General features: G+C 42.0%; 1 protein-coding gene and 1 pseudogene across 1 annotated transcript in view; both read right to left on the bottom strand.

Annotated features, from left to right (window-relative positions):
* Positions 1-5,964: 5,964 nt before the first annotated feature.
* The window catches only part of ONECUT1 (one cut homeobox 1), a 32,642-nt gene continuing 11,708 nt past the window's right edge, over positions 5,965-26,898 (bottom strand). The window contains exon 2 of the mRNA XM_065941850.1: positions 5,965-6,257. Within this exon, the coding sequence (XP_065797922.1) occupies positions 5,965-6,257 (293 nt within the window). The remainder of the gene's footprint in view (positions 6,258-26,898) is intronic.
* LOC136172073 (glycine cleavage system H protein, mitochondrial pseudogene) lies at positions 17,340-18,036 on the bottom strand (annotated as a pseudogene).

Here is a 26,898-nt window from a genome sequence, read left to right as displayed (position 1 = left end):
GGCATTTGAGAATTCTTCTAATTTTGGTTGGGGGTGGTGGTTTGGGGAGGGAAAAGGGTAATTGTGGGTAGTTGATGCCAAGAATAAAAAAAAAATGAGGTGGCATCTGCATCTTTGAAATATTTTTCTTAAATTTGATTTCTAACTGGGGTTCAGCAATCGTGTTTTGCTTCTTCTGCGGGTTGACTGGACAGGCAGGGGCCAGGTCTGCTGCTACTTAGCCTGACTTTCTCTCTAAGGTCACAGACCTGTGATGATCTCTTAGGTCTGGAAAGGAACTGTCTCCAAGCCCTGCCTTGAAGCACTTCAGAAACTTAGTGACACTTAAGAGGATTTCCAAATTCAAGTTAGCTTGTCTCTTCGAGTTTTTACACTTTTTACTTCTCATACCTGGGCAAATTATTTTTTTAAAAAAGTGGCAAAATATCTCACAAATGCCGGTGCTTTGAAACATTAAACAAGTCTTAAATTCTTTGGAATTTCAGGTCTAACCTGCAAAGCAATCTTTTCTTAAAGAAAAAAAAATTGATAAATTAAAGGAAGAACATGAACAATGCCTTTCCTCTAAGTGACAGAAAAGACTACCTTGAAACACCCATTTTGGCATGTACAGATTTTTTGAGGGGGGAGCCTGGCAGTGTTCACAACACACATTGAAGTGCTTGCTAAGAAAAGCTGAAGATACACCCTGCAGTTAAGAGAAGTTCTTGCCTTCAGCTAATCTTAGCATAGAGAACAAAAAGATTGTAACATAAAGCTTTGGCCATTTCCATTCTACTATATACATTTTAAAAACTACACAGTCATAAATTAACACAGTGATTAAATAAGCTCATATAAAATGTAATTTAAATTAAAAAAAATCACAGCACATTATAGAGAAAAATAGGAACCAGTTTCACAAAAAAAGATTATATATACTTCTTTACCCTGTGGAAACAAATTTACTACGAAAACACAAAAACTTCATAAGTAACCATCAGAATGAAAATCATTTCTTATTCCATTCTTGCATTTTTACACAACCCTTCACCCACCTGGGGAACATTTCCAGAAATTAAGTCTTCCTTGAGCAACAGAGCAGTTCTTCTGAGAAAATAAACCCCAAACCAAAGTGGGGGTGGGGTGGGGGACATCCCAAACATACAAACTACAAAATAAATAAGAATTATAAAGTTTTTTTTTTAAAAGTAACCTTAACAATTATCAAACTAGTAAGTTCTGCCTTATCACATAGACTCTCTATACAACATAACCCTAAAACTTTATTACTATGAGGTATTTGGAGGAATTGGTAAAAGTGATGCACGGCCTGCCTGGGGAAGGGACTCGGTGAAGTTGGGGGGAGCTTTGAGAGGGAACGAGGAGGAGGAGCTTTGGTTTATCAGCAAGAAATTGGGGGGAAAAAGTCATCCTTTGGTATCAAAGAAAGTTTCATTGCATGGTTCCACGGAAAAAGCACCACGGTGATTAATTATTCCTTTTTTTTTTTTCATTAGTGGCCTTTCTAAGAGGCTGAGGTATTCAAAGAGTATAAGGTGAGAGAGGTCAACAGCGGTTTAACACTTTGGTTCAAGCAAGGCACTCGTCCTAGGAGTTTACAAAGTTTGCAACATGTTTGCCTAGAGATTTACAAGTAGAACTAGCAGTAGTAAGAGCAGTATTTCCTAATGTTGTTGTTGTTGTCATTATCGTATCATTATTATTAAGAATGAAGACAAGTTTATACACTGAGTGAAGAGTGAGGTGGGGAGAGGAGGCGGGGGAGCGGGGAGGGGCGGAGTTCCCTCTGCAGACCAAGGCCGTGCATGAAAATATCTTTGGTATTCTTTGGTATCATCAATGTGATTAAAATCACCAATGGAAATCGAGTGAGGTAGCGTCTTTGGTTCACACTATAAATAGTAGATCTTTACACATTTTTTTTTTTTACACGTGGAAGTAGCTATTTCTTACCTTCTGCTTCTTTGTCCTTACTATTTAGTAAATAGTTACCAAATGTACTGTAAAGCTAACCACACCACAAGAATCATCCAGAAGGCCCATGGAGTCTCAAAACGGCCTCTGGTGTTTGAATGCACCCTAAACGACTAGATAGGAAAGGGAGAAGTGCTTTCTCTTTGTTTGCTAAATGCATAGTTTTCATCCTTTATGTACAAAGAAGGGAGGCCCTTTCTTAGGGAAAATGTCTTTATAGCTCCTGTGAAAATGTCCTAGGACTCTTTGGTATAGCAAAGTCTGCATTTAACCTGCAAAGACCGGTCGGTCGTTCACCTGGGGTAGCAATGGGAGTGGCATGAATCTGAAAGTAATATAGAGCTTTACTTTTTTTTTTCCTGGAAAATTAATTATGCTTTTGGGGGGTAGAGTGAGTGACATGTTCAGTTGGAACTTCTAAATTTCCCCACACATTTTTTTTTTGTTTTTTTTTTCTTTTGGAGGGGAGGAGTCATCTATCCCAGCTGTATCCAGGAACTGGAATACTCAGTGCTTGACAAAAAGAATTCTTCTACCTGAACATTTACTGATGTCTGGGCTCTTGAGGTGTCCAGACATCATAATTCCCACTCTTTCTCTTGGCCCTTTTTCAGGGAAGCTTCTAGTCATGAGAGGACCTGAATGATTTATGGCCAAAAACAGTCTAACTTCCATTCCACCAAAAAAAAAAAAAAAAGAAAGAAATAAACCCAAAACATGCTATTTGAAATATAGTTTTGGAATAAACATGCATACAAAGAAAAGAGTGCGGTATCTTTTTAGGTGGTTTCACTAAAGGACTGAAAATGCTGGTTGAACAAACAGCACTGCTAAGTGTCGTAGGTGAAGACATCTGAGACGTAAATTAACGCCAGAGTGAACAGGAATGGAAGCATTTTCTATGTGCCAAGTCAGAAGCAAGAAGGAATCAGTCATACATGATGTAATACGTGTATTGCTTGTGAGAAGCTGAGTTTGTCCATTAGGATTTCTAAAAAGCAAAGGTTGTGAGTATGCCTAAATAGTCAAGTAAAAAAACTGCTTTTCAGGCTCTGATTTGTGCATCTGTTTATGAGAAAATATATCTCTAGGCCCTGAAATTGCATAATGGGTGCAAATTCAATGCTGGTATGAAAATTATCTTTGGTGTTAGCAAATAGGATCACTGGTTATTTAAAAAAAAAAATTATGCGGAAATACATGGCCATCCAGTGGTTAGGATTTAATGCTTTCACTGTGTGAGGGCATGGGCTCGATCTCTAGCTAAGGAACTAAGATCCCGAATGCCACGAGGTTTGACCAAACAAAACAAAATATTGTGGTGGGAATATTAAAAGTGTAGCAATATTCCTTAAGACTGTGTCTATACAATACCAAAATAATTGGTTGAAAATGTAAATTGTGTTGGTTGAAAATGTAACCAACTAATCTGAGTGGGTAACATAGGGAAAATAAAGCAAAAGACATGGTTGTCTGAATTCAACTTTTGTTTTTCCTGGGGTACTGAATTTGGTAAGGTTGTGTGTAGACACAGCTTGAATTTCCCTGCATTTAAAATTCTCATGTTTTAAATAAAAAAGGCTTTCTTCTCTCCTAAGTGATAAATAAATATATTGTATTGTATTGCCCCCCTCTTTTTCTGGAGAGAGAAAAAAATGTTCATCAGTTTTTTTCTTTTTCACTTATGTCATTGAAAAGATTATATTTTTAGCAAATCTGAGAGGATGGCCATTTAAATGGTTTCTTTTAATAGCTGAACTATAATTGTGCCATATTTAGAAGGGGAAATTTAAGGATGGAATATGGGGTGAGATTAAAAATAAGACAAAGACAAAATGTGTCAAGGCAAATGCAGTTTCATCCAAGGAGGAGTATGTCTTGGTTTCCTTTTATCATCCCATGGCAGACACAAAAGAGACACAGATGGCTTGTGGGTTCATCTGCCTCTTCTAGACCTGGACAAGATGCTCATATTTGATCCTAGGAGTTAGGTTTTGTGTCAGAATGGTTCAATTTTTAATTTAGCATTTAAATGAGTCTCAGTAAACAGCTTATTATTGAGATAATATTTAATTTTATATTTCTAGTTAGGTGTGGTGATTAAGAGTACCCAATTCTTTAACCTACTAGTACAAAAGGTATCCACTTACATGGTTACAGTTCAACTGATCCCAAGAGAATTTTTCTGGGAACCAAGTGATTCACTTGGGTACTACTAGAATAACTGTATTACCTTATGTGGGTTTTTTTTTTTTTTTTTTTTTTTTTTGCCTTGATTACTATAGCCCTGATTTAAGTGATTTGGAAAAATATAAATTTAAAATTTTGTATTTGGAAATTTTTCAGGTCTAGTTTTTAACCTGCCCCTGTTAGAGAGTGGAATCTATGTTATAAAATTTCCAGTTTAATGTGGTAGCAAGAAAGAATGTAGTATGTTTTGGAGGTTATGCTTAGTGAAATAGATAGCCTAATACCTGTGGAACCCAAGGTCTTACCTTCCACTAGAATTCTTGCTTTCTCTATGCAGTTCCATAATTTCTTGGTTGCACCTGTTATTTCTATTGGTGTCCAAGTCACAAAATGTCTGGGATTGGCAATCAAATCCGCTCGATTATATTTTCAGGATATAATGAACTGGATAGTTCGTTTTAATAATAATGTTGGTCTGCTTATTTTGTGTGGTTGTAAAGTATTTTAAATAGGTATTTGGTGTCAAATGTATAAGGCAAATTTTAGTCAAATTTACCTAAGTATGGGGTGCTTCATTCAGTGGCATTTTACCGAAAAGAATGACTTTGAACAAATTTTCTAGTTTAGCTACCTGTCCTGTTAAACTTAGTTTTCTAAGTTTACAAATGGGTCCTACTTTGGAAGAATCACCAGGTTTTCTCAGCTATGAACAGAGCATGGAGTCATGTCTATATGTTTACTTAAGTGACATTTATAGATCCCAAAAGGGAATGTGCCATCTGGATGTACATGTATACTGCACTGACCTCTCTGTTATGATATAAATTGCTTCCCTGAAGCTACATTCTTTCTTGCCAGTTCTGAAAACTAATATTTCAAATGCTTCAAGAGTCATAAATAATAGTCATGATTCTACATGGTATGTGTATTACAGCTAGATCAGTTCATACGTATAACTTTACATAGTATCTTGTGTAAAAATAGCTTTGGTTATTAAAATCATTGCAATAAAATACCTGCACTATAATATTAAGTGTGTTCTTTGGTACCTAGGTGATTTTCTTTCTTTAATGGATGGACTCTTGTTTCATTTCTTAAAAAATATCTGAACATTCCTTAACAAACAAAGAGAATGCACTGGTTTAGGTGTCATTCAAATTTCTTTGCTGGGTTTGAATCTGCGTTTAGGTTGTGGACCTGGCAGGTTCAAACGCTAGGCTAGTTGAGCAAAATCAAGCTCCTAATCCCATGAACTCAGACAACCCCACACTACGTTGGTTGCACTCCTGCAGCACAACCCTTCCTGAAGACCAGCCCTGCCCAAGTCCCTAACCACTGGTGGTGGTCGTGGTGGTGTGCATGTGTACATGTGGGTGTATTCACGCACACACCCACACACAGTACTGAGACACCATACACCTTCATGGCGTGGTGGAGTGGATGAGAAAGTCTGATCTTAAAGGGGTCCACTCGATGGCTCAAAATCACTGTGCTCCAAACCACAGACAGCCAAGCACAGCCAGGATGATCACGGACGGAAGCTGTGAGATCCAGTGGTGCCTTCCCGCTCATAATTTTTCTTGCCAAGTTGTCACCCGGCTGAAGTGTGTGTCTCCGAACAAAGTCAGAATGCAGGTGAGCTTTGTCTTTGGTTTCTTTGGACTATAAATAACACTTTTTTTTTTCTTCAAATATTTCTAAGTATAAACCTGCTATCTGGAGGTCCTGGTCTTTAAAAATTTTTTTTCTTTTTTATTTAAAGCTTTTCCACCGAGGTTTCAGTTCATGGTTATTTCTTCATGCTTTGGTACAAGTGCTTGATGAAGAAGATGAGTTGCCTGAATTGGAGCCGCCCTCGTCCTGCCACTTGTCCAGACTCCTCCTCCTCGCATTCATGAAGAAGTTGCTGACGGTGCTCAGCTCCAACCCCAGCTGCTGGGAAATAGTGATTTGCAATTCTTTGGATGGACGCTTATTTTCCTTGAATATTGCGTGTAGAGTTCGACGCTGGACATCTGTGAAGACCAACCTGGGCTTTTTGGGTGTGTTGCCTCTATCCTTCCCGTGTTCTTGCTCTTTCCTTTTGCATGCTGCAAAGAGACACAGAGGCTGTTAGAACAGACCGGCTGGGAGACTTGAGAGTAGAAAGACCCAGCCCATTCAATCTGTTAGGCATTCCTCACAGTCACTTTCTGTCTGCTGACTTCTGGTTTTAGCACCATCGTGGGCTGGGAGGGAAGTGTAACAAAGGCATGGACAATGAGGAGGAGATAGAGTTTTGTGAGTAGTGGGCATGGGTCTTGGCTTTGACGAGTATCTGTGTTTTGTTGGTGGTAAATCAATTAATGGAGTATGGACCTTGATTCCTCATCTGTGGAATGTTGGGTTTTAGATAAGTGAACTTATTATTTGAACTTTTTCTTTTTTATCACTCTCCATAAAGTAGATGTAAGAACATCTACATTACTGGGTTGTGGTAAGAATATATGAAACAGTATGTAAAAGTTAACATAAACTAGAGGGCTTCACAAACACAAAGTCTTATCACCTAGAAGTGGGTGTTACCCTCAAAAGATTTACGGTCTGCTGCTGGTGGAATACTAAGAACTTAATTGAGGGTCTAAAAGCCAAAAAAAAAAAAAAGAAAGAAAAAAAAAAGGAATTGCATTTGTTTCCCTTCTGGTTGTTTTTGTTTCCTAGGAAACAAACTAGGAAAGAGTTAGTATGTAAGAAAACTCCATAAAGAGTGTCCTACCATGCCCATCAAACAGTTTTCCACGGATTCTTTGGTGGAATCAGGACCTGGGGAGCAGAGATGAAGTGCACTTCGTCACCACAGGGGCTAAAGTGTGACGTTAGCCATGTCCACTTTGGGGTGTCCCTGTGCCTCCTTTCTCTTCTTCACGAGAGTCTTGCTGCTGGAGTTGCCCTCTTCCCTCGCCTCATCTCCCACTGAGAAGGCCCATTTCCTGCCCATGCCCATACAGGCAGCTCCTGTATCATGAAGCTGCCTCTTGGCTGCTAGAGCTATTCTGGTGCATCATCCCAATGTGGTACTCAGGTCCCCAGGGTTTGCTGCTGGATCGGGGGCTCCTCACCTCAGATCCCATACTCCTCTTTCTCAGCTAACTTGGCTCACTGGCTTCTACCTGCCAAAGGGGCACTGAATTGCTAACGATGCCCTCCCCTCCCTCTCTCGCCCACCTCCCCCATCAATGAATCCTTGCAGCCATCCCCACATAACCATGCAACTGAAGTAAAAACAGTGTTCTCTGGCTATGCTAATTCAACTTTAAGACAAGGCTCTGGTGCTGTAATCCCAGTCAGTTTCCGGCCCCTGGCCAGGGTTTGCACCTCCTCCCGCTTCCTGCTGCCTCCCCCACCCCCACCCCCCATCCCTCTGCCACCCACCCAGTGCAGAGGTTTCTGAGCAGCCTCGGTTATCTTCACAGCTGGCTACTACACCCTGTATGGTGTACACTCCCACCACAGCAAAGGGCAGACAGGGCATCTTCTCGGTGGAGATGGGGCCTGCCACTCTTTCATGTTGCTGTAACTGGCTGCCCTACCTACTGCTGTCTCCTGCTCCCTCTTCCTTTTTGAATTCCAGGTTCCTAATTCCTTACTAGGTGGTTCACCACCTCTGGCTGGGTGCAGCCTCCGTTCTCTCCCCAGTTAGCCCTACCCTTCAGCCTGCCCTTACCTTTTGTACCCTGCTGTTCCACAAGGTGGATTCCCCTAAATTCATTTAGTACAAGTCAGTTGAGCAATCAGAGCAGCTAAAAAGCTATTGGGTACAGGTTGAAAAAGTCCCCAGTCTTCAGAGTACAATCTAGGAGTCTCCAAGTCTTTTTTTAAAAAATCATGTGCTATTTAGTAAAGAATGCTTTGAGTATTACATTCCCTTATATTATTTCTTAATACATGATATGCATGTGTTACTATATGACTGTGTTACAGACATTATAAAGCAAACACAAAATACAGAAAATTTTAAAAGGGTAAAATAACATAAATAGATATAGAAATTCTCTTCTACAGTTGCAACAACTTACTCAGGACCCAGAGTGCATCATTTGCCTCACTCCAGGGACCACAGGTCCAATATATTAGGAAATATAAGAACAAGAATTTCAGAATGGACATGAGGGATTGTTGTTTAGTTGCTAAGTCATGTCTGACTCTTTTGCAACCACATGGACTGTAGCCCACCAGGCTCCTCTGTCCATGGGATTTCCCAGCAAGAATACTAGAGCGGATTGCCATTTCTTACTCCAGGGGATCTCCCATACCCAGGGACTGAACCCATGCCTCCTGCATTGGCAGGCAGATTGTTTACCACTGAGCCACCTGGGAACCCTCGACAGGATGGGAGGCCTCTCTTTTATGTCCTCGGTTATGAAAGAGAGATTTTAGGCTAGTCAGGTCTTCTGGTACCTTTTATAACACATTCCGTAGATCACTGGCTATGTCCTTTGCCAACCATGACAGACAGCATTTACATAATGGGAAAGATTTATTAAACACCCAACTCCCTCAGAGCATTGAGCTGTGCACACTGAACTAAGTGAGACAGTCCCTCCCCCCAGGGAACCCACAGCCTTCACTGGACAACCAGATTAAGTCCCTGAAAAAATAATCTGACTAAAGTCAAGTCTAGTTAGTTTGTGTCAACCCAAGTAGCCACAGCTTTACATAATACTGATGCACATGGCTGGTTGATTCATTCACTTACATTCAAAAACGAATATAACACACGAGCCTTTCTCTTAGGGAAGTCAATCTAATGGTTATGTAACCTAATAACAGCAGGAGTATGACAGGAGCCTACAGGATATTATCTCTGCTCGAGGATATTAAAGAAAGCATCGCACAAGAAGGATGCTTATGCTAGGCCCTAAAGGATGAATAGGACTTTGCTAGAGAGAAAACTGGGAAAAACTCATTCCCAGCAGGGGGAGCAGCACTCGTGAAGGGCTGGTAAGTGTTAGTAGATGGGTGCTAAAGCAAGAGTGCATGCAAGGAGGAAAGCTGTGGGGGACAAGGCTTCGCAGGTAGACTGAGGTCAGATACGAATTATCTTATAGGTAAGGTTTTGAGTAAGGGGGCTCTCTGTGATTGAATTTTAGTTTAGAAAAACCCCTCTGGCAGTGTTGTGGGGGGTGAGGTGGAAAGCAGCAAATGAGGACATGTATGCTGCCATGTGCTACTTTGACCTCCTTTAGGACCCTCATTCTTGCACCTTTTGTAAGAAGCTGGTGACTCTCAGCTGAGGTCCATGCTGGGAACTGCCCTTGGCCAAAGGTTATGCCATCCCAAAGAGAGGCTGGGGGGCTAGACACATCCAGTGGGGGATTGGCAGAGTAGGGGATGGGAGTATGAGGGCAGAGGTTGAAGACAGTGGAATGAATTGGTTTAAGGCTCCCCCACACCAAACCCTTGCATCTAGTAGGGACAACTTTGAAGCACTGTCCAGCTCCAGAGTACCCTGTAGGATGGGTCGAGGCTATTTTTGGAACTTCATTAAAGTTCAACGGCATTTGCCTGGTCTTACTTCCTCCATGCCCTTCCCCACTCGAAAAGGGTTGATCTCCATAGCCCTCTTTCTGCATGCAAGTATCAGAGTCTGTTTCTCAGAAAACCTGGTCTAAGACAGAAGCCAGTTAGAAAATCAGTGTAATAAAGACCCCAAGATAGACAATGGCAGTTGAATATGGAAAACAGGAAGCAAGTTTAAGAGCTTCTTGGAAGGGAGAACCAAAAGGAATTAGTAACAACAACCCTGCTGGGAGGAAGGAGTTCAGAACATCTCCCAGGCTTCTGATTGGATGGCAGTAAGGGGGCCATGAGGAATGCAGATGGAGAAGTGAGTTTTATGAGAGCAGCTGTAACTTCTATGAGGGACAAATCCATCTGAAGTGCATGTTGGACATCCTGTTAAATATCTCCAATAGGTGGGTGTCCAGCAGATAGCAGAATACATGGGGCCTGGAGCTCGGGGGAGAGATCTGCGTTAGGAATATAGACTGGGAGTCATTAGGGCTCTCGACACTTCCCTGTGCAGAAGCTGGAGTGGCCGAGTAAGAAAGTAGAGAGCTCTATGGAGTGAAGAGTGGACTAAATTACACAGAACACATACCTATGTAAAAATAAATAACTGAGCATCGGATGCAGACTCTACTTATTCAAAAGGCAGAACTAAGGGAAATCACAAAGAGATATCTATTTTCAACCTCACTAGGGTAACTGAGGGCTTTACAGGTGGTGCTAGTGGTGGAAAACATACCTACCAATGCAAGAGACATAAGAGACTTGGGTTTGATCCCTGGGTCTGGAAGATCCCCTGCAGGAGGGCATGGCAACCCACTCCAGTATTTTTGCCTGCAGAATCCCCATGGACAGAGGAGCCTGGCAGGCTAGGTCCATAGGGTCACACAGAGTTGGACACGACTGAAGCGGCTTAGCATACACACACACACAAGGTAACTGAATAACTTCAGTGTGGTCCTTAGCACTTGGAAGGACTTGGCTAAAACTACTCCAGAGCACCCTTTTCCAAATGGCATCAGAGGCATGATGTTGTCTCAAACACGAGTTACTTGAAAAGAGGGTTTGCAGGCCAAGTACTTTCAGAAAAACCTATTATATAGCCTCTTCCTCAAAATGCGTAATATGTGTTTAGCACATATAATTATGTTTCTCAAATTTATTTAATTCCAGAACTCTGTTTGGTAGAGACTGTCTGTCTATGTCTTATACAGTACTAATTCTGGGGAAATGCAGTTTGGAAGTTCCTGCCCTGAGCTTTCAAGCATTGCAGATGTCACTATGTCAGAACCTGGGAAGTGGGATTCTCCTGGGGCAAGGAGCCTAGCCAACTCACTCTGTCTCTCCAGGGCAGGCTGCCATTGTGCTCGGCTGTAAGGGGAGCTCAGTACTCATATGGGTCCTGGATGGGGTGACTGTAATTAAATGTGTGTGGTTATATCTGGGAAGAGCATTGTACAGAAGTTGAAGTGGCCGAATAAGAAAGTAGAGATATCTATAGAGTGAAGAGTGGACTAAAGCTTGTTGAAGGTCAGTGTGTAACTTCAATGAGGTGCCCAGCAGAAGGAGCCCACAGAAACAAAATCATGCTTCTAGAAGCTTGTATAGAATTATAGTTGTGAGACCTGTTCAGAGAATATAAATGAGAGCAATGTTTTGGCATTTCTATGGAACTCATGTCAGGGTACATGTTGTTGTTGTTTAGCAGCTCAGTCGTGTCTGACTCTTTTGCGTCCTCTGTCTATGGGATTTCCCAGGCAAGAACACTGGAGTGGGTTGCCATTTTCTTCTCCAGGGTATTTTTCTGACCCAGGGATCAAACCTGGATCTCCTGCATTGGCAGGCAGATTCTTTATCACTGAGCCAGCAGGGAAGCCCCGGAGATTACCTAATATAAGGTTGGAAACCAGAAACTGGTCCATAAAAGTGTGCAGTGGACAAAGAGAGAGAATGAGAAAGTGGGAATAAAGTCTGACAATAGGAACCACTGCTTAGGGAACAGTATTGCATGTGTTTTATGGGAAAATTATATTTCTGTGTGGGTATATAGTTTTCACTAAAAATAGAGTAGTTATCACAGAACTAGACTAAAGGGGAAAAGATTCATATTACATGCAAAAGACAGTCCTGAAGAGGAAGAAGACTCATCACAAGTCACCTCCATGAAGGTGGGCAAGTAGATATGTTTGCAGGATGCAGGGGCCAAGTGTAATGGGGCTGTCTCAGGTGACTTTGATCTTCTCTGGGGGCCAGGTCCCCTACAGTCAGTACTATGTGGGAGACAGAAACAGGTATGGAAGATAGTAAAAGGCAGAGAATGATTTTGTGTATCACAAGAATAAAAGATTATAAAGAATTGTTTTTTTTAAAGGCAATGCATGAGGACGTGGGCAAACGACAAACTTTCATCTCAGGCATGCCTGGGGCCTATGCTTTGCCCAGAGTTGGCAGGAGAGAACTAAGGGTATTTCAAGAAATATGAATTCTGAAAGGTGTTGAAAGGCATTCATGAACAATGAGTTTTGAGGTCAGGCAGTTTGGGAAATGCTGAGTTAATGATTAAGCAAGCTTCTTTAATGTAGGACTTCTCAGAGCCTTTAACATGCTAATATGCACTGATGTTTTCTAGCTTATGGGGTCTCTCAAGCTTATTTGATTAAGCAACTCTTTTTACTCAGAGATTCTCTCAGGAATGGTGTTGCTTAGAACCATGTCTCTCAAAATCTGGTTGCCAGACCCATACTGGTCTGTAAACTGTTACTGATCTGTAGCAAGATCAGAAAATTGAGAATAAACAATTAGAAAGTTTTATGGCAGTTTGACATTGCTCCAACATTCTGTGATTATTGTTCTAGTAATACATTTTTTATTGTATTATCAAAACTATTGGTCCAGAACATATGGAAATTAGAGACAAACTTCACTACACAGAGTTGAAGAAGCCCTGTCTTAGAATATACTTTATAAAACATGGTATACAGTAATATCCTAGAATCAGCTGTCACCCAAGCATTTGTGTGTCAACATATCCATTTTCCTGATATAACGACACAAAGCACTTTACAACATCTAAACTGCTGACTGAGCTGTGCAAAAGTCTGCCAAGAATTTGTTTGGGAATAAGTAGGCACCTTGATGTACATCTGAAAATAACACAATATTGTAAATCAACTGTAGTTTAATTTAACAATTACAACAAAAAAGACCTGCTGTGCCATATTCAAAAAAATACGTAGGCACAGACATGTGGGCTTGAGAAACATTTATAAAGTCAGATGGAATTATAAAACAACTTCTTAAATGAACCTGAGCTCGCAGGACACAAGCTCAAGTCCCAGCTCTGTGGCCACTGATGGATGTGTGATCTTGGGCAAGTTACTTGTCTTCTAGAGCCTTAGTATACTCAGCTGCAAGGCAGAGGACAATGGCCTTCTTTCCTCTCAGGATTAGAATAAGCATTAAATAAGATAAGCTATGGGCTTCCCAGGGGCCACTAGTGGTAAAGAACCCACCTGCCAATGCATGAGACGTAAGAGATGCGGGTCAAGGGTTTGATTCCTGGGTCGGGAAGATCCCTTGGAGGAGGGCGCGGCAACTTGCTTCAATATTCTTGCCTGGAGAATCCCATGGACAGTGGAGCCTAACAGGCTACAGTCCATGAGGTTGCACAGAGTAGGACATGACTGAAGCAACTTAGCATGCATACAAGATCTGATTGCTGAAATGACTGCTGAAACGACAAATGCTTAAGAGATATTCTAGATGTTTACAAATTAATTCTCTGATCTTTTCTTCTCTGATCAAGATGCCAAGTGTAAACACTGAATTTACACAGCAGGTTTGGGTCTCTGCTCTGTCTCTAGCCTGTGGTATAAACTTGGGCACATCACGTGATCTCTTTTTCTGCATCCTTTCAATGAGTAGGCAGTGTTCTAAAGCCCCTGCAGGCTTTAAAGCCCTGTGAGTCAATGAATAAACCCATGCAGTGTCTCTCCTGGTGTCCAAAATCGTATATTATCTGTTAAAAAATTTCCAAGGTAACCTTACTCTGTCTTTTAGAATATATAACCACTATGGTGACTCTTCCGTTTTATCTTCTCTATCCTTTTGGCTTCCCAAAAAGAGAAGGTAATGGCTCTGCAGGGACAGCACCCAGTTTTGCAGATAGTCCAGATCCATGTTTATTTGAATGAAGGTGATCTAATACAAACTCATATTCTTCACAGTGGCTTCAGACTTATGAGCTTTAAGAGATGAAAATGATAACTACAGCAGCAACCACAGACCCTGTGAACCGTTAAGCATTCTGAGCCCTTGAACAACAGGTACTTTATATTTTTGCCACTGTCTATTTTTCATTAAAATTGTAGGAAAATTGTCTGAACTTGCTTCTTGAGGTTCTTGGTATATCTGTCCCAGAGTTGGCTGCTTCACATAGCACAGAACTGTGTATTAAAGAGGACCACCACTTCCTTGGTGGTCCAATGGCTAAGCCTCTGGGCTCCCAAGGCAAGTGGCCCAGGTTCGGTTGTGGTCAAGGAACTAGATCCTGCATTCCACAACTAAGAGTTCATACACTGCAACTAAGACCCAGCACAGCCAAATAAATAATTATTTATCTATTTAATAAATTCATTTATTTATCAATAAATAGAAGAGGCTGTCTTCTTGGGGGCACTAGTGGATGTTTCAATGTGAACTTCTGGAAAGTACACCAAGGGTCCAAGTAGACTGAGGGTGTCCATTATATCCTCAGTCTATAAGGGAGAAAGGTTCTGAAAGAGGCAATGCTCTAGTTGTTGAAAGGTTTGGGTTCTGGTTCTGTCATTAATTAGTTGAATGGCCGGGCTAAATCCCTTAACTAGGTTAGTCCACGTTCCTTAACTGGACTAAGGAAGGAATTTGACTAAAAACTTTACAGTTCCTTCTGGGTACAGCCCTATGACTTGATGTGAGTAAAGAGCTTTTAATATCACTCCAGGGAGAAGACACACAGTTCAGATTTCTATGTCCTAAGTGGGCAGTTGGAGAAGTGAGAGGGTTGAACCGTTCACTCTAGTTGGCCCCCTCTCTGACCCCTTCCCCTCTATTCTCAGAATATCCCCGTGCCACCACCGTCTTCTCCCTCCTGGCAGGTGGTGGGGAGGGCAGATCTCTGGGCAGAGCAGCTGCAGAGGAAGTAGGAAAGAGACCGAGATGTGTGTGGCTAGTGAGCAGTATCACTAGGGGGGATCAGAAAGCTGAACTTCGTAAGTTGTAATGACACTTTGAAAAGGTCTTCTAGGAAATTTTCACTTTTCTTAGTTACACTAAGGAGGAGTATGGAGAACTGTGTGCATTTGGTGGGGGTGGTAGATGTACAAACGGACAAGTGACCAAGAAGCCACAGTATCCACTAGAGTAAGATGAGGATGGAGTCAGATGAAGGATAAGCTGTGTGTCTCTCACTTTAGAGATGTTATTTAATTTTAGCAATAGCTCGGTGAGGTATGACATTTAATAGGAACTTTGGGACTCAACTTGAGGAGAGAACAGTTTTGGCCTCAATGTTTGGATGGAGACCTCTAGAGAGGCAGGATGAAAGGACTTGAGGGGTGCCAAGACAGAACCAGCCTTGGCTGATTCAAATCAGACTTATGTGGTGATCTGATTCTATGGGACTGAGGAAGGAGACTGTATGCCTACAGCTTCCCCAATCACACCTGGCTTTTACCCTGAGAGTACTTATACTATAGCCATGTACTTTCCGCCTCCATACAACTGCTAAAGAGTCTGCTGTCCTAGCGTGATTGAGGGGAGGTGGGCCAGGGAGCAGAAAGGGGAAGGACTGGGATTCCAGGGCACCATGAAACTGCCCTGTCATCTCAAGACAGTGTGGCACTTTATCAGGGGCCTGTTAGAGACACAATGTCTTCCCCCTGAAGGCTGCCGACAGAGCTGAAAACTGCAACCTGCAGAGCCAACTGCTCTTGAGCAGGTGAGCCTGCGATGTCACACATCACTTAGGGAAGGCCTGGCCTGGAGCTGGAGGAGGGTCCAGGTAGCTGCTCCTCACCTGCTCCAGGGTCTCCAGGTCCAGCAGGGTGCATAGGGAGGGCAAAAAGCACAGACTGAAATTCCACCCAGATTCCTGACCGAGTCAGCAGGGGTTTCCTTGCACATCCTGCTCGGGGAGCTTGGGACTTCATGGGTAGGAAAAGGGATAAAAAAGCAGCGGGACCAGAATAGGCAAATACATAGGGACTGAAAGTAGTGGGTGGTTGCCTGTGACTGAGTAGGTAGTGAGGGGCGTGGAATACAAAGGACTGCTAATGGATACAGGCTTTCTTTTTGGGGAGGAGATAAAAAGGTTCTAAAATTGTGGTTAAGATTGCACAGCTCTGTGAGTATACTAAAAACCACTGACTTACACCCTTTAAATGGGTAAATTGTATTGTATGTAAATTATTTTTTAGTGCGTGCATGCTAAGTCACTTCAGTCACGCCTGATCCTCTGCAACCCTGTGGACTGTAGTCCTCCAGGCTCCTCTTTCCATGGGGCTTCTGCAGGCAAGAATACTGGAGTGGGTTTCCATACCCTCCTCCAGGGGATCCTCCTGACCCAGGAATCGAACCCATGTCTTTTATGTCTCCTGCATTGGCAGGTGGGTTCTTTACCACTAGCGCCACCTGGGAAGTCCTTATTTCTTAGTAAAACTATTCCTCTCCTCCAGGAGAGGAAACCTCTCCTGGACTAACAGGGATGGTGGCGTCGCTGTTCATGTCTACTGAGCCCCCAAACACTGTCTCTTGACAGCTGAAGCTGCTTTTCAAAGTAAACTCTACAAGACAATACATGTTCGAGGAGGAAGCATGCAAATAGCACAGGCTTCAGTAAGACAAGAATGGGTAACACAAGACAAGACAAGAATGGTAAATTAACTATACTCCAATACACATTTTTCAAAAAGACAAGAATGGGGGAACTAGGGAAGTGAATATGGGAGGTTCCTGAGCCCATTTAACAGGCCGGCACCCACCCTGTGGAGATCAGAGAGTCCGTGGGTGGGCCACACAGCTTCAGGATTAGAGCTCAGACTGCAGCAGTGCTGGGTTATCGTGTTCGCTGCTTTGCTTTGTGTTATGTTACTGTCCTGTGCATACTTTTTTTTTTTTTAAGAAGTTGAATATTTTATTATTAAATTGTTTATTCTCCTGCAAGGCTGTTGCTTCACTGTATAAAAATAGCACCAGCAAACACAGTATATTGCAAAATTAAGACAGTAATATTCTTCACTGGACACTATACAACTAATAAACTTTTCTCCACTGGGAGTTATTTCTAGTGGGAAGATCATTTTGACCCAAATCCAAGGATAGCTGTAAGCAAGTTACAATGTCATATAAGGTATAAGATAACCATGTTATCCTTGAATTACATAATTTTTATAATTAGTTTTATCAGAGATAATTTCAGGAATTCTGAATATTATAACTGGAGCCTAGCCTAAAAATCACAGGATGCTGTGGAAAAGATACACAGTGTTATCTGAAGGCATTAGAAAGTTAAGGGGTATTTTCTTCAGGAAACATAGTTACAAGTAGTTTCTTTTGCTAAAAGTTGCTTTTTAAATATCTACCCACCACTAATTTAAGACAACTATGCTAGATTAAGTTGTTTCAAAGTAGTTTATTTAGGGGTTCCATTTTCATTCCTCAATAGATTTTATGTATTTTTCATATGCTTCTTCACTCATTAGTTCATCTAGTTCTGAAGGGTTACTGAATGTCATCTTGATCAGCCAACCATCTTCATAACAAGACTTGTTGACAAGTCCTGGATTTTCTGCTAGAGCTGTATTAATTTCAGTTACTTCTCCTGATAGAGGAGAATAGAGTTCACTAGCAGCTTTCACACTTTCCAAAGCACCAAACTCCTCTTGTTTGTTCAACTTTGTCCCAACTTCAGGCAGACTACAGTAAACAACATCTCCCAAAGCTTCCTGTGCAAAATTGCTGATTCCCACTGTTCCAACACCGTTTTCTGTTGTTACCCATTCGTGGTTTTCTGTGAATTTCCGCACCGACAGGAGAGCAGGGCCGGTGCGCAGTGCCCGGGCGGCACCCGCCCGCAGTCCCCACGGCCGCGGCGAGCAGGGCGCGCAGGCTGCCGCCCGCGGCCCGCACGCTCCGCACCGCTTGCAGCGCCGTGTTCGCACGGGTGCGGAGGGGCTCGGCGCGGCACCTAGAGCACCCCGGCCGGCGGGGGCGGGGTGGGGCGGCCCCGGCGGGAGCGAGCCGGAGCCCTGTGCCCCGGCCGGAGCGAGCCGGAACCCTGTGCATACTTTTTTATAAGCCAGGCCCCTCGCTGTTCTGGGGATGGAACAGCTCTTAAGCAGCAAATTTACCCTTCCCACAGTATAAAGTACAATTTGGAAAGCAACTCCAGTGAGTTCTAACTGATACGGCCAAGGGCAGCCTTTACACGGGAAGGGAACACCTGCATGGACTATTTGGTAATGATGATGCCCAGGAGAGGGAGGTGGGGCCAGTACAACCTATTGGACACGGGTGAGCCTTGCTGGTGTCTATGACTGTGGGTAGCTCAAGCACCTATGGAAACTCTTCTGGGCGTGTGTATGAAACACCATACGAACATGGAAAGAGCCGATGTTCCTAGTCAAGGATGATCGCTGTAACTTACCCCGGTATCATGCTTTACAGCGCTTAAAACACCTCCATTAAACCTTCCCATGTGATCCCACAGAACTCAGGGGAGGTAGAAATGGAGAGTATGTCTTTTTCTGTAAGTGAAGAAACAGTGTTAAAGAGGTGAGGTAACTTGCCTATGGGCACACGGCTGGTTAACCTGGGGACCTCCATCTCCACTGTGCCCTGGAAGCAGATGCAACACAGTGGACACCTGAAATCTTTCCCCAGGATGGTTAAATAGGGAAGGAGCAGCTGGTGAGGGGAGCCTAGGGAACCCAGAGCCATGGTGAGTGGAGCAGAAGCAGGTGGCTAGCCAGGAAGCAGGCAGAAAGGACTGCATTGACCCACCCAGGAAGGTGGGTTGCACGCAAGTTGAGACGGAGGAAGCCCAGGCAGCGAAAGGGATTCAAGACCCACGCTGGCCTGGGAGAGGGGCCAGAGGGTGTCTAGTCTCCGTAGGGGCACAGAAGAACACTAGAGACTGTCTCTGTGTGGATATCGGCTCTGAGAGGAAGCAGAAGAAACCTGAACTGACCCAAAGCAAAGGAAAGATGGAGAGCAGCTAGAGTCAAAAGAGGTCTGCTGCAGCAGACTCAGGCTGGCAAAGTCGCCCAACCCTCTCACCTCTCCACCCTGTTTGCTTCTATACCTGAGCTGTTCAGGACACAGACCTGCCTTCCCACCCATGTGCTGCTTGGAGTCCTCCTGGAGTCCTCCAAAACACTTCCATCAATTTCTCTTCTCTAAAGAAGGCTCCAGAGCTGTAGCCCAAGAGGTTGGACTTTATGACCAAAGGAGGGCAGAGGCTGGCTGAGCCTGGGAGGGATGGAACAGAATCGACTGAAATGTATAGCTGCTGACAGTAACTGGTAGAGCCCCTCAATAGTTTGGGTCCCGATAATTGGAAATATGTGATATCGATGCCCTAGTTATGATGTTGATTCTGCAAAACAGTCACAACAAATGGCAGACCTGATGAATTACATGCTTATTATGCATTATTATCTCATGCAGGCCCATTGTGAATTGTAAGTCTTAGCTTATTGATCCCATTTCTTTAATTAATAGCCATATATAACACTTCACAGCAATTGAAAGTTGTAAAATGGAACTCCTTCAAAAATAACCTACAATTTTGACTTTTCGCTTGGTCATCAGACATTTCTCACAGTTAATTTAAAATTAGTGGTTTTCCTTGTTTTCATTTCCAGAAAGTCATCTGCAGAGTCAGTTGAAAATGCTATTCTTCCAATGACACATGTATCATACAGTTGGCCTCACAAGGGTCTCCAGAAAGCCTGAGAGAAAGTCCTTGGTGGCTGCTTCATCATGAGATTCAAGGACCTTGACGCTCTGATCCCAACCACTGTTCCCACCTCACTTCCCCCGGCTGCCCACCCACCATCCACACTAAGTCATGTTGCTCAGAAGTCAGTCCTAAGTCTACTATGAATGTTCACACTTCTATTCCTTTGCTCAAGCTGTTTCCTCACCCAGAATGTCCTCTTTCTTTTCCCTAACTCAAGGCCTAGCTCAAGCATCTCACTTTGTATCAAGGTTTCTGCATCCCCTGTCTCATCTAGGGAGAACTGTGGTCTCCTATGCCCACAGAGCTCCCCAGAAAATTACTTATTACCTACCCATCTCTCTCTCTAGGAAACAATGAGTTCTGTCAGAGTAGACTGCAGATTGTTACTTTGGCATACTCAGCATCCTTGTTGGATAAATAAGTTGGATGTGGCTCCATAGAAAATGGGGAGCCATCCAAGACACAATCCATTTAAAGTCCCCAGGTGATTCTAACATGTAGTCAAGGCTGAGAGCCACTATTCTAAATCGGTGCTTCCCAAACTTGAGTTCATAAACTTGAGTCATTTGGACATCTTATTAAGATGAAAATTCTGATCTGGCTGGTCAAGGCAGAGTCTGAGATTCTGCACATTTAATAATTTCTCAGTTTCTGGCTACTCAGTCACTGGTCCAGGATGGTCCTCTGAGTGACTAGGGTCTAGAGTCCAGAGCAGAAACTGTAAGGTGTGGGTCAAATATATCAACATCATCTGGGAGCATGAAGGGGAGGCTTGTTCAAAATGCACATTCCAGAACCCTATCCTAACCCTACTGAATTAGGTTCTCTGAGAGAATGGGATTCACAAACATACATCTCCCCAGGTTTCCCAGGTATTTTGGAATAAAGTTGGAGGAGATTCTGTCATTAACTGATAGAACTTCCTAATGCTGAAGGGCAGTGGGGTGGCAACTGTGGAGCTGAAGAGCACCCCTTCTGGAAAATGAGGGTACTTCACACCCATACCTTCCTCTTCCTCCACCAGGCTGGCAAAGGAGCAGAAACAAAGAACTGGGGACTTATCTTCTTTCATATCACACTTCCACACCCACGCTGACAAAAGGACCCTGACGAGTCTTCACTGGACCTGTTTTATGTTTGTTACATTTAGGGTATTTTAAAGTATTATTGTACACAATAACATGTTGGTACAAAGGTACATACACATATTATAAACCTGTTCCACATATTTCAGGCAGGGCTTCTCAAACTTTAACATGCTTTAGAATCACTTGGAGAGCTTGTAAGAATTCAGATTACTGAGCTCTTTCCCAGTAGGATTTTTAACAAGTTCCCAAGTGATGTTGGGACATATGTATGGGTGAAGAACTGCAAATAAATACTACAGAAAACATTTTTAGTGGGTTTATTTATTTTATGGGTATGGGTGAAGCAATTTTGAAATGATTTTGGATGTATTATAGGATTGAGCAAATGAGTAACTGTGCATATGGGTTGGAGGGGTGGATAAGTTATTGGGTAATAGGGTTCTCGCTGTAGAGGAAGGGACATACAATTATGGAATGTAGGTAGGCAAGAAAAAATCCTATGGGGATATATTGCAGTTAGATGTGGAGGTACTCGTGCAAATTCATGATTTTAAAAATATGTATGTAAGCATGTTTATGTGTGTGCTTTCATGCCCAGTCCCTCAGTTGTGTCCGACGTACGCGACCCAAGGACTGTAGCCTGTCAGGCTCCCCTGACCATGGGATTTCCCAGGCAAGAATACTGGACTGGGTTGCCATTTCCTCATCCAAGGGATCTTCCTGACCCGGGGATCAAACCCACATCTCTTGCATCTCCTGCACTGGCAGGTGGATTCTTTACCACTGTGCCATTTCAGTTTAGGTACACATGTATATTATATATGTATGAGTGCATATGTACATATGTGTGCATAAATATACATACATTTTTTCCCCCTGGATTTTTCTGTGAGGGTTGGAAAACAAAGTCACTCCAGTAGCCATGAGCACACTTAGTACCCAGGCCTTCTTGGTTTCTAAAACCATTCCTCACCACAGTAAGCCATGGCTCATCAAAGAAGAGGTAGACTCTAGAGCTTGGAACATCTTATAAAGAATGCCATAAAGTTTAAAGGAAAAAAAAAAAAAGGGAGAAGGAGGGCGAGAAGGAGAAGGAAAGTCAGAAGCATGTCACAAGAACACACGAGCCAGATTAAAGGGGTTCTCACTGTCAAATCTGAGAAAGCTTGAGAGTACCAAAATAGGTATGTACAGAACTGAATTGGAAACCACTGGGAAAGAAGGAATGTGTGAATCCACGCCAATAACAATCGGGTAAGTAAATGAGAGAGAAGGGGCTCTTGCTCACAGAAGAAAACCGAGAGTTGACTATCAAGGCAGGAAACCAGAGATGGAAAATCATTTTGAAGCCGTAATGATGAAGAGTAGGTCAGGCAAGAATCAATAGATGCTAAATCTGGGGGGAATTTTGATGAGTAGTAGGATATTTGGTCTGTCTAGTCAAGGCTATGGTTTTTCCAGTGGTCATGTATGGATGTGAGAGTTGGACTGTGAAGAAAGCTGAGTGCCGAAGAACTGATGCTTTTGAATTGTGGTGTTGGAGAAGACTCTTGAGAGTCCCTTGGACTGCAAGGAGATCCAACCAGTCCATCCTAAAGGAGATCAGTCCTGGGTGTTCTTTGGAAGGACTGATGCTGAAGCTGAAACTCCAATACTTTGGCCACCTCATGCAAAGAGTTGACTCATTGGAAAAGACCCTGATGCTGGGAGGGATTGGGGGCAGGAGGAGAAGGGGACGACAGAGAATGAGATGGCTGGATGGCATCACTGACTCGATGGACATGAGTTTGAGTAAACTCTGGGAGTTGGTGATGGACAGGGAGGCCTGGCGTGCTGCGATTCATGGAGTCGCAAAGAGTCGGACACACAACTGAGCGACTGAACAGAACTGAACTGAGGATATTTGCATAATCTTATCAATGGACAAAAAAGTGAACTGTGGCTACAGAGGAAAGATCTGTACTCTTGGAAATACATTCCTAAGTACATAGGAGTGAGGGGCCATGATGAATGTAATATACTCTAAAATGGCTCATGAAAACATTTCTGTGCATATGAGAGAGTGAGAGAAACAGAGATTGAGAGAAATTGGCAGATAGAGAGAGAGCATAGGTGCATAAATGATAAAGCAAATGGGATAAAATGTTAACAATTAGTTAGCTGGTGGGTAAAGGGTACATGCTCTTTGTACTATTCTATTTTTGTATTGTTTGAAAAATTTGAAATTTTCAAATAAAATCTTAAATCATGCTTTTGATTAATATTTACATTGAGGTAAGTTTGATTGTTAACTCTTGATGAGCTTAATTTTGTGAAAAATTAAAATTAAAAATGTATTTTATTTATGTACTTTTAAAACCTAGAAGGAAACAAACCAAGACATAGATGGGTATCATTTCTGGGTTACAGAATTATGGATGATTTGATTCTGTTGTATTGTTTATAGTGTTTCATATTTTTCAAAGTTATTAGAGAAAAAATATTTTTGAAAAAGGAAAATATTCACAAAAGTTTTACATATAATATTGCTGACTGTTATGTCATTGATTTCTAATAGCAAAAACAAAATAAAATAAAAAACCTGAAATCATTGAAATGTCCAATGACAGGAAAGGTTGTTGGAGCGGTTGTATAAATTATGATACTTCTAAAATATTAGTCATAAAATTTATGTTTGCCCAATCAATTTATGGAACCACCTAAGTATCCACAAATAGGGGGTTGGTTAAATTATAGCATAGCTGTAAAACACAATGTGCAGAATGTTTTCTGACCCAAACTGCTCCAGGAGTAGGGGGAGGGCTTTGACTCTTTGCTGTCTTGCAAACTAAACATCCTAGCTATACAAATCTGCTAAATGAGTACGTGCTATGCATGAGGTATTAGGGAGAGGGCAGGGATGGTGGAATTACCGGGGGGGGGGGGGTTCTTGTCTCCATTATTCTTCTGTGTATTTTCAAATATTCTATCATAAATTTGGTAACAAGGGATTTTAATTTAAAAAATTGTAACACAGTATGTATGGATCATCCCATTGAGAAAAGATTGGAAGGATATTCACAAAAATGAGGACTTCCTATGCTTTTGGGTAATTCTTGTCACCTTTTTTTCTTGATTAGTAGTAATACTTGTACAAAGAAGTTATGTTTTAAAAGCATTAGATGATCATTAAGAAGTCTATGAATAATACTGCTGGAGAGGGTGTGCAGGAAAAGGATCCTCCTATACTGTCGGTGGGAATGTAAGAGGGTGCAGCCACTATGGAGAACAGTATGGGGGTTCCTTAGAAAACTAAAAATACAGTCACCATGTGATCCTGCAGTCCCAGTCCTAGGCATATAGGCAGAGGAAACTCTGTTTTGAAAAGATACATGCACCCCTAAGTTCATTGCAATACTATTTACAACAGCTAAGACATGGAAGCTGCATAAGTGTCTAAAAACATGTAGTACATATATACAATGGAACATTACCCAGCCATAAAGAAGAAGGAAATAATGCCATTTGGATGGACCTAGAGATATCATATTAAGTGAAGTAAGTCAGAGAAAGACAAATATATAATATTACTTATATGTAGAATCTTAAAAAAAATGATACAAATGAACTTATTTACAAAACAGAAATCGACTCACAGACATGGCAAACAAATTGATGGTTACCAAAGGGAATAACAGTATGGGGGGGATAAATTAGGAGTTTGGGGTTAATAGATACACAATACTATACATAAAATAGATAAACAGTAAAGACATGCTGTATCACATGGGGATCTATATCCAATGTCTTATAGTAACCTATAATGGAAAAAAACCTGAAAAGAAACATATTTTTTCTGCCCCTGCTGAAAATACAGCATACAACGTGACCCTCGTCATCTATTACCACTCCTCCTGGTTAGTCCCCTGATGCTGCTGCTTCTCCTATTGGTTCACTCCAGGCTGGCTTTCAAAAGCACAGGCCTGACAACTTCACTCCAATGAGGCCACAACTTCCTTCAGCTCCTGCTGTCACAGACTCCAGTCCCTTGGACTGTACAGACATACAACTATGTACTCCCTTTCCAGTCTTCTTTCCAGTGTCCTCCCTGCTCCCACATAACTGTACTCCTACCTATCCCAGAGATCATCAGGGACACTGTAAGTAATTCTTTACCCATACTCATCCTTCTGTGAGCTCCTATAGGATATGACTTTTGGGCCGCAGCACTTAGCCCAGCATCTTGCACATAGGAAAAGACCCTGATGCTGGGAAAGATTGAAGGCAGGGGGAGAAAGGGATGACAGAGGATGAGATGGCTGGACAGCATCACTGACTCAACGGACAAGAGTTTGAGCAACCTCTGGGGAGTTGGTGATGGACAGGGAAGACTGCTGCAGTCCATGGGGTTGCAAAGAGTTGGACACGACTGAGCAATTGAACGGAACTGAACTGAGCTTGCACATAGGAGGCGCTCCAATAGCATGAGGGCTAATGAAGGAAGATGGACCTTCTGAATGATGTAATGTGCCCCTCGGTGACTTGACTGTGCACATGAATCTTCTGGGGATCTTGTCAAGATGCAGGTTCAGATTCAGTAGGTCCAGGGGGGAACCTGAGAGTCTGCATTTCTTACAAGTTCTGCTGTTGTGCTAAGAACCACACTGAGTAGTAAGGACCCAGTGAACAGTAAGAGTTTTTCAGACAGAGGAAAGTATGGATACAACATTCCAATAGGAATATTGAATTTTTGAGTGAACTTTTGAGTGAACTTTTGATCTCAAAAGAGAGAAAATATCATAAAATGATATTAATATAATACATGTTATATAATAATATTATGTGTCATTAAAATATATATAACTACAGAACTATATAGGTCATTCCAGAAAAAGGGTAAAATAAATAATAAAGGGGCAAAAATAAAGTCATTTACTCTTAAAGTCTCAATATCAATACTCTTTTTTAAAACTATAGTTGATTTACAATGTTGTGTTAGTTTCTGATGTGCACCAAAGTGAATCAGTTAAATATATATATATAAACATACATATATATACACATACATATATATTTTCTTTTTCAGATTTTTTTCCACTATAGGTTATTAGAAGATATTGAATATAATTCTCTGTGCTATATACATTAGATCCTTGTTTATTTTATATATAGTAATACTCAATATCAATGTTCTAATTCTCAACTTGGAGTTACATTAGAATCACCTGAAAGACTTTTTAATCGGCATATATTTTCTTCCCACTTCTCTGCCAGCCACCAACCTGATTTGAGGAATACGAAACCCTCCATCCACCCCTCCCCACTACAAAAAACTACAGACTTGGAGGACACTTTTCTTATTGATAGAAAGATATTGTGTCTTTCAGTTGTGCTGGGGAAGAAACAAGCTTCCAGCTATATAAAAACTCACATCCACTAAATCGGCTGCAAAGGGGTTCCAGCCAGGCTGTGCACAGATGCTGTTGTTCCCTCTGCCTGAAAACCTCTTTCTCTATTTCTGACCAAGTCCATTTTTCCCCCTAGATCTTCAAAACTATCCTTTCATCACATTCCAAACCTTTTGTTTTGGCACAAAAATGTAACTAAGAAACAGCTATTTGTCTCTCTTCCCCACTCAACTATGAGTTCCAAAAATGTCTCTGCACGCACCATCCCCAGTATTCAGCACAGCGTCATTATGCTGGTGCTCAAACGAATAAAGAAAGAACCACTCTCTCCAGATCTAGTGAAGTTTCCTCTTCCACATCTTATGCCCTGTCCATAACGGGCCAAATCTAATTCCTAAGAGGGCTGACATTTAGTACAGGGCTAAGAACTGTGTAAATAACAACTCAAATGTCCTGGGGTTTGTTTGGTCCAAGTTGTTTGGACTGGGGAACCAGACAGAAACAATCTTTTTCCTCCTAAAAGTTAAAACTACATAATATTTACCTCTTACAAATCATATATATTTAAGATGGGAAGCCCAGGAACAAAAAGAACACAGGTGAAGGCAGACACGACAAAAGAACCAGAATGACTACTCTTTGGGAAGCTCAAAGGTGTTTCCTCCTTCCATCTTTGACCTTCTCCTATTGGAGGTAACCGCTCTGAGGA

The sequence above is a fragment of the Muntiacus reevesi genome, chromosome 7, assembly GCF_963930625.1.
Source record: "Muntiacus reevesi chromosome 7, mMunRee1.1, whole genome shotgun sequence".
Taxonomy (NCBI): domain Eukaryota; kingdom Metazoa; phylum Chordata; class Mammalia; order Artiodactyla; family Cervidae; genus Muntiacus; species Muntiacus reevesi.
The sequence above is the reverse complement of the archived record's forward strand: the minus strand, read 5'-3'. Positions and strand labels throughout refer to the sequence as shown.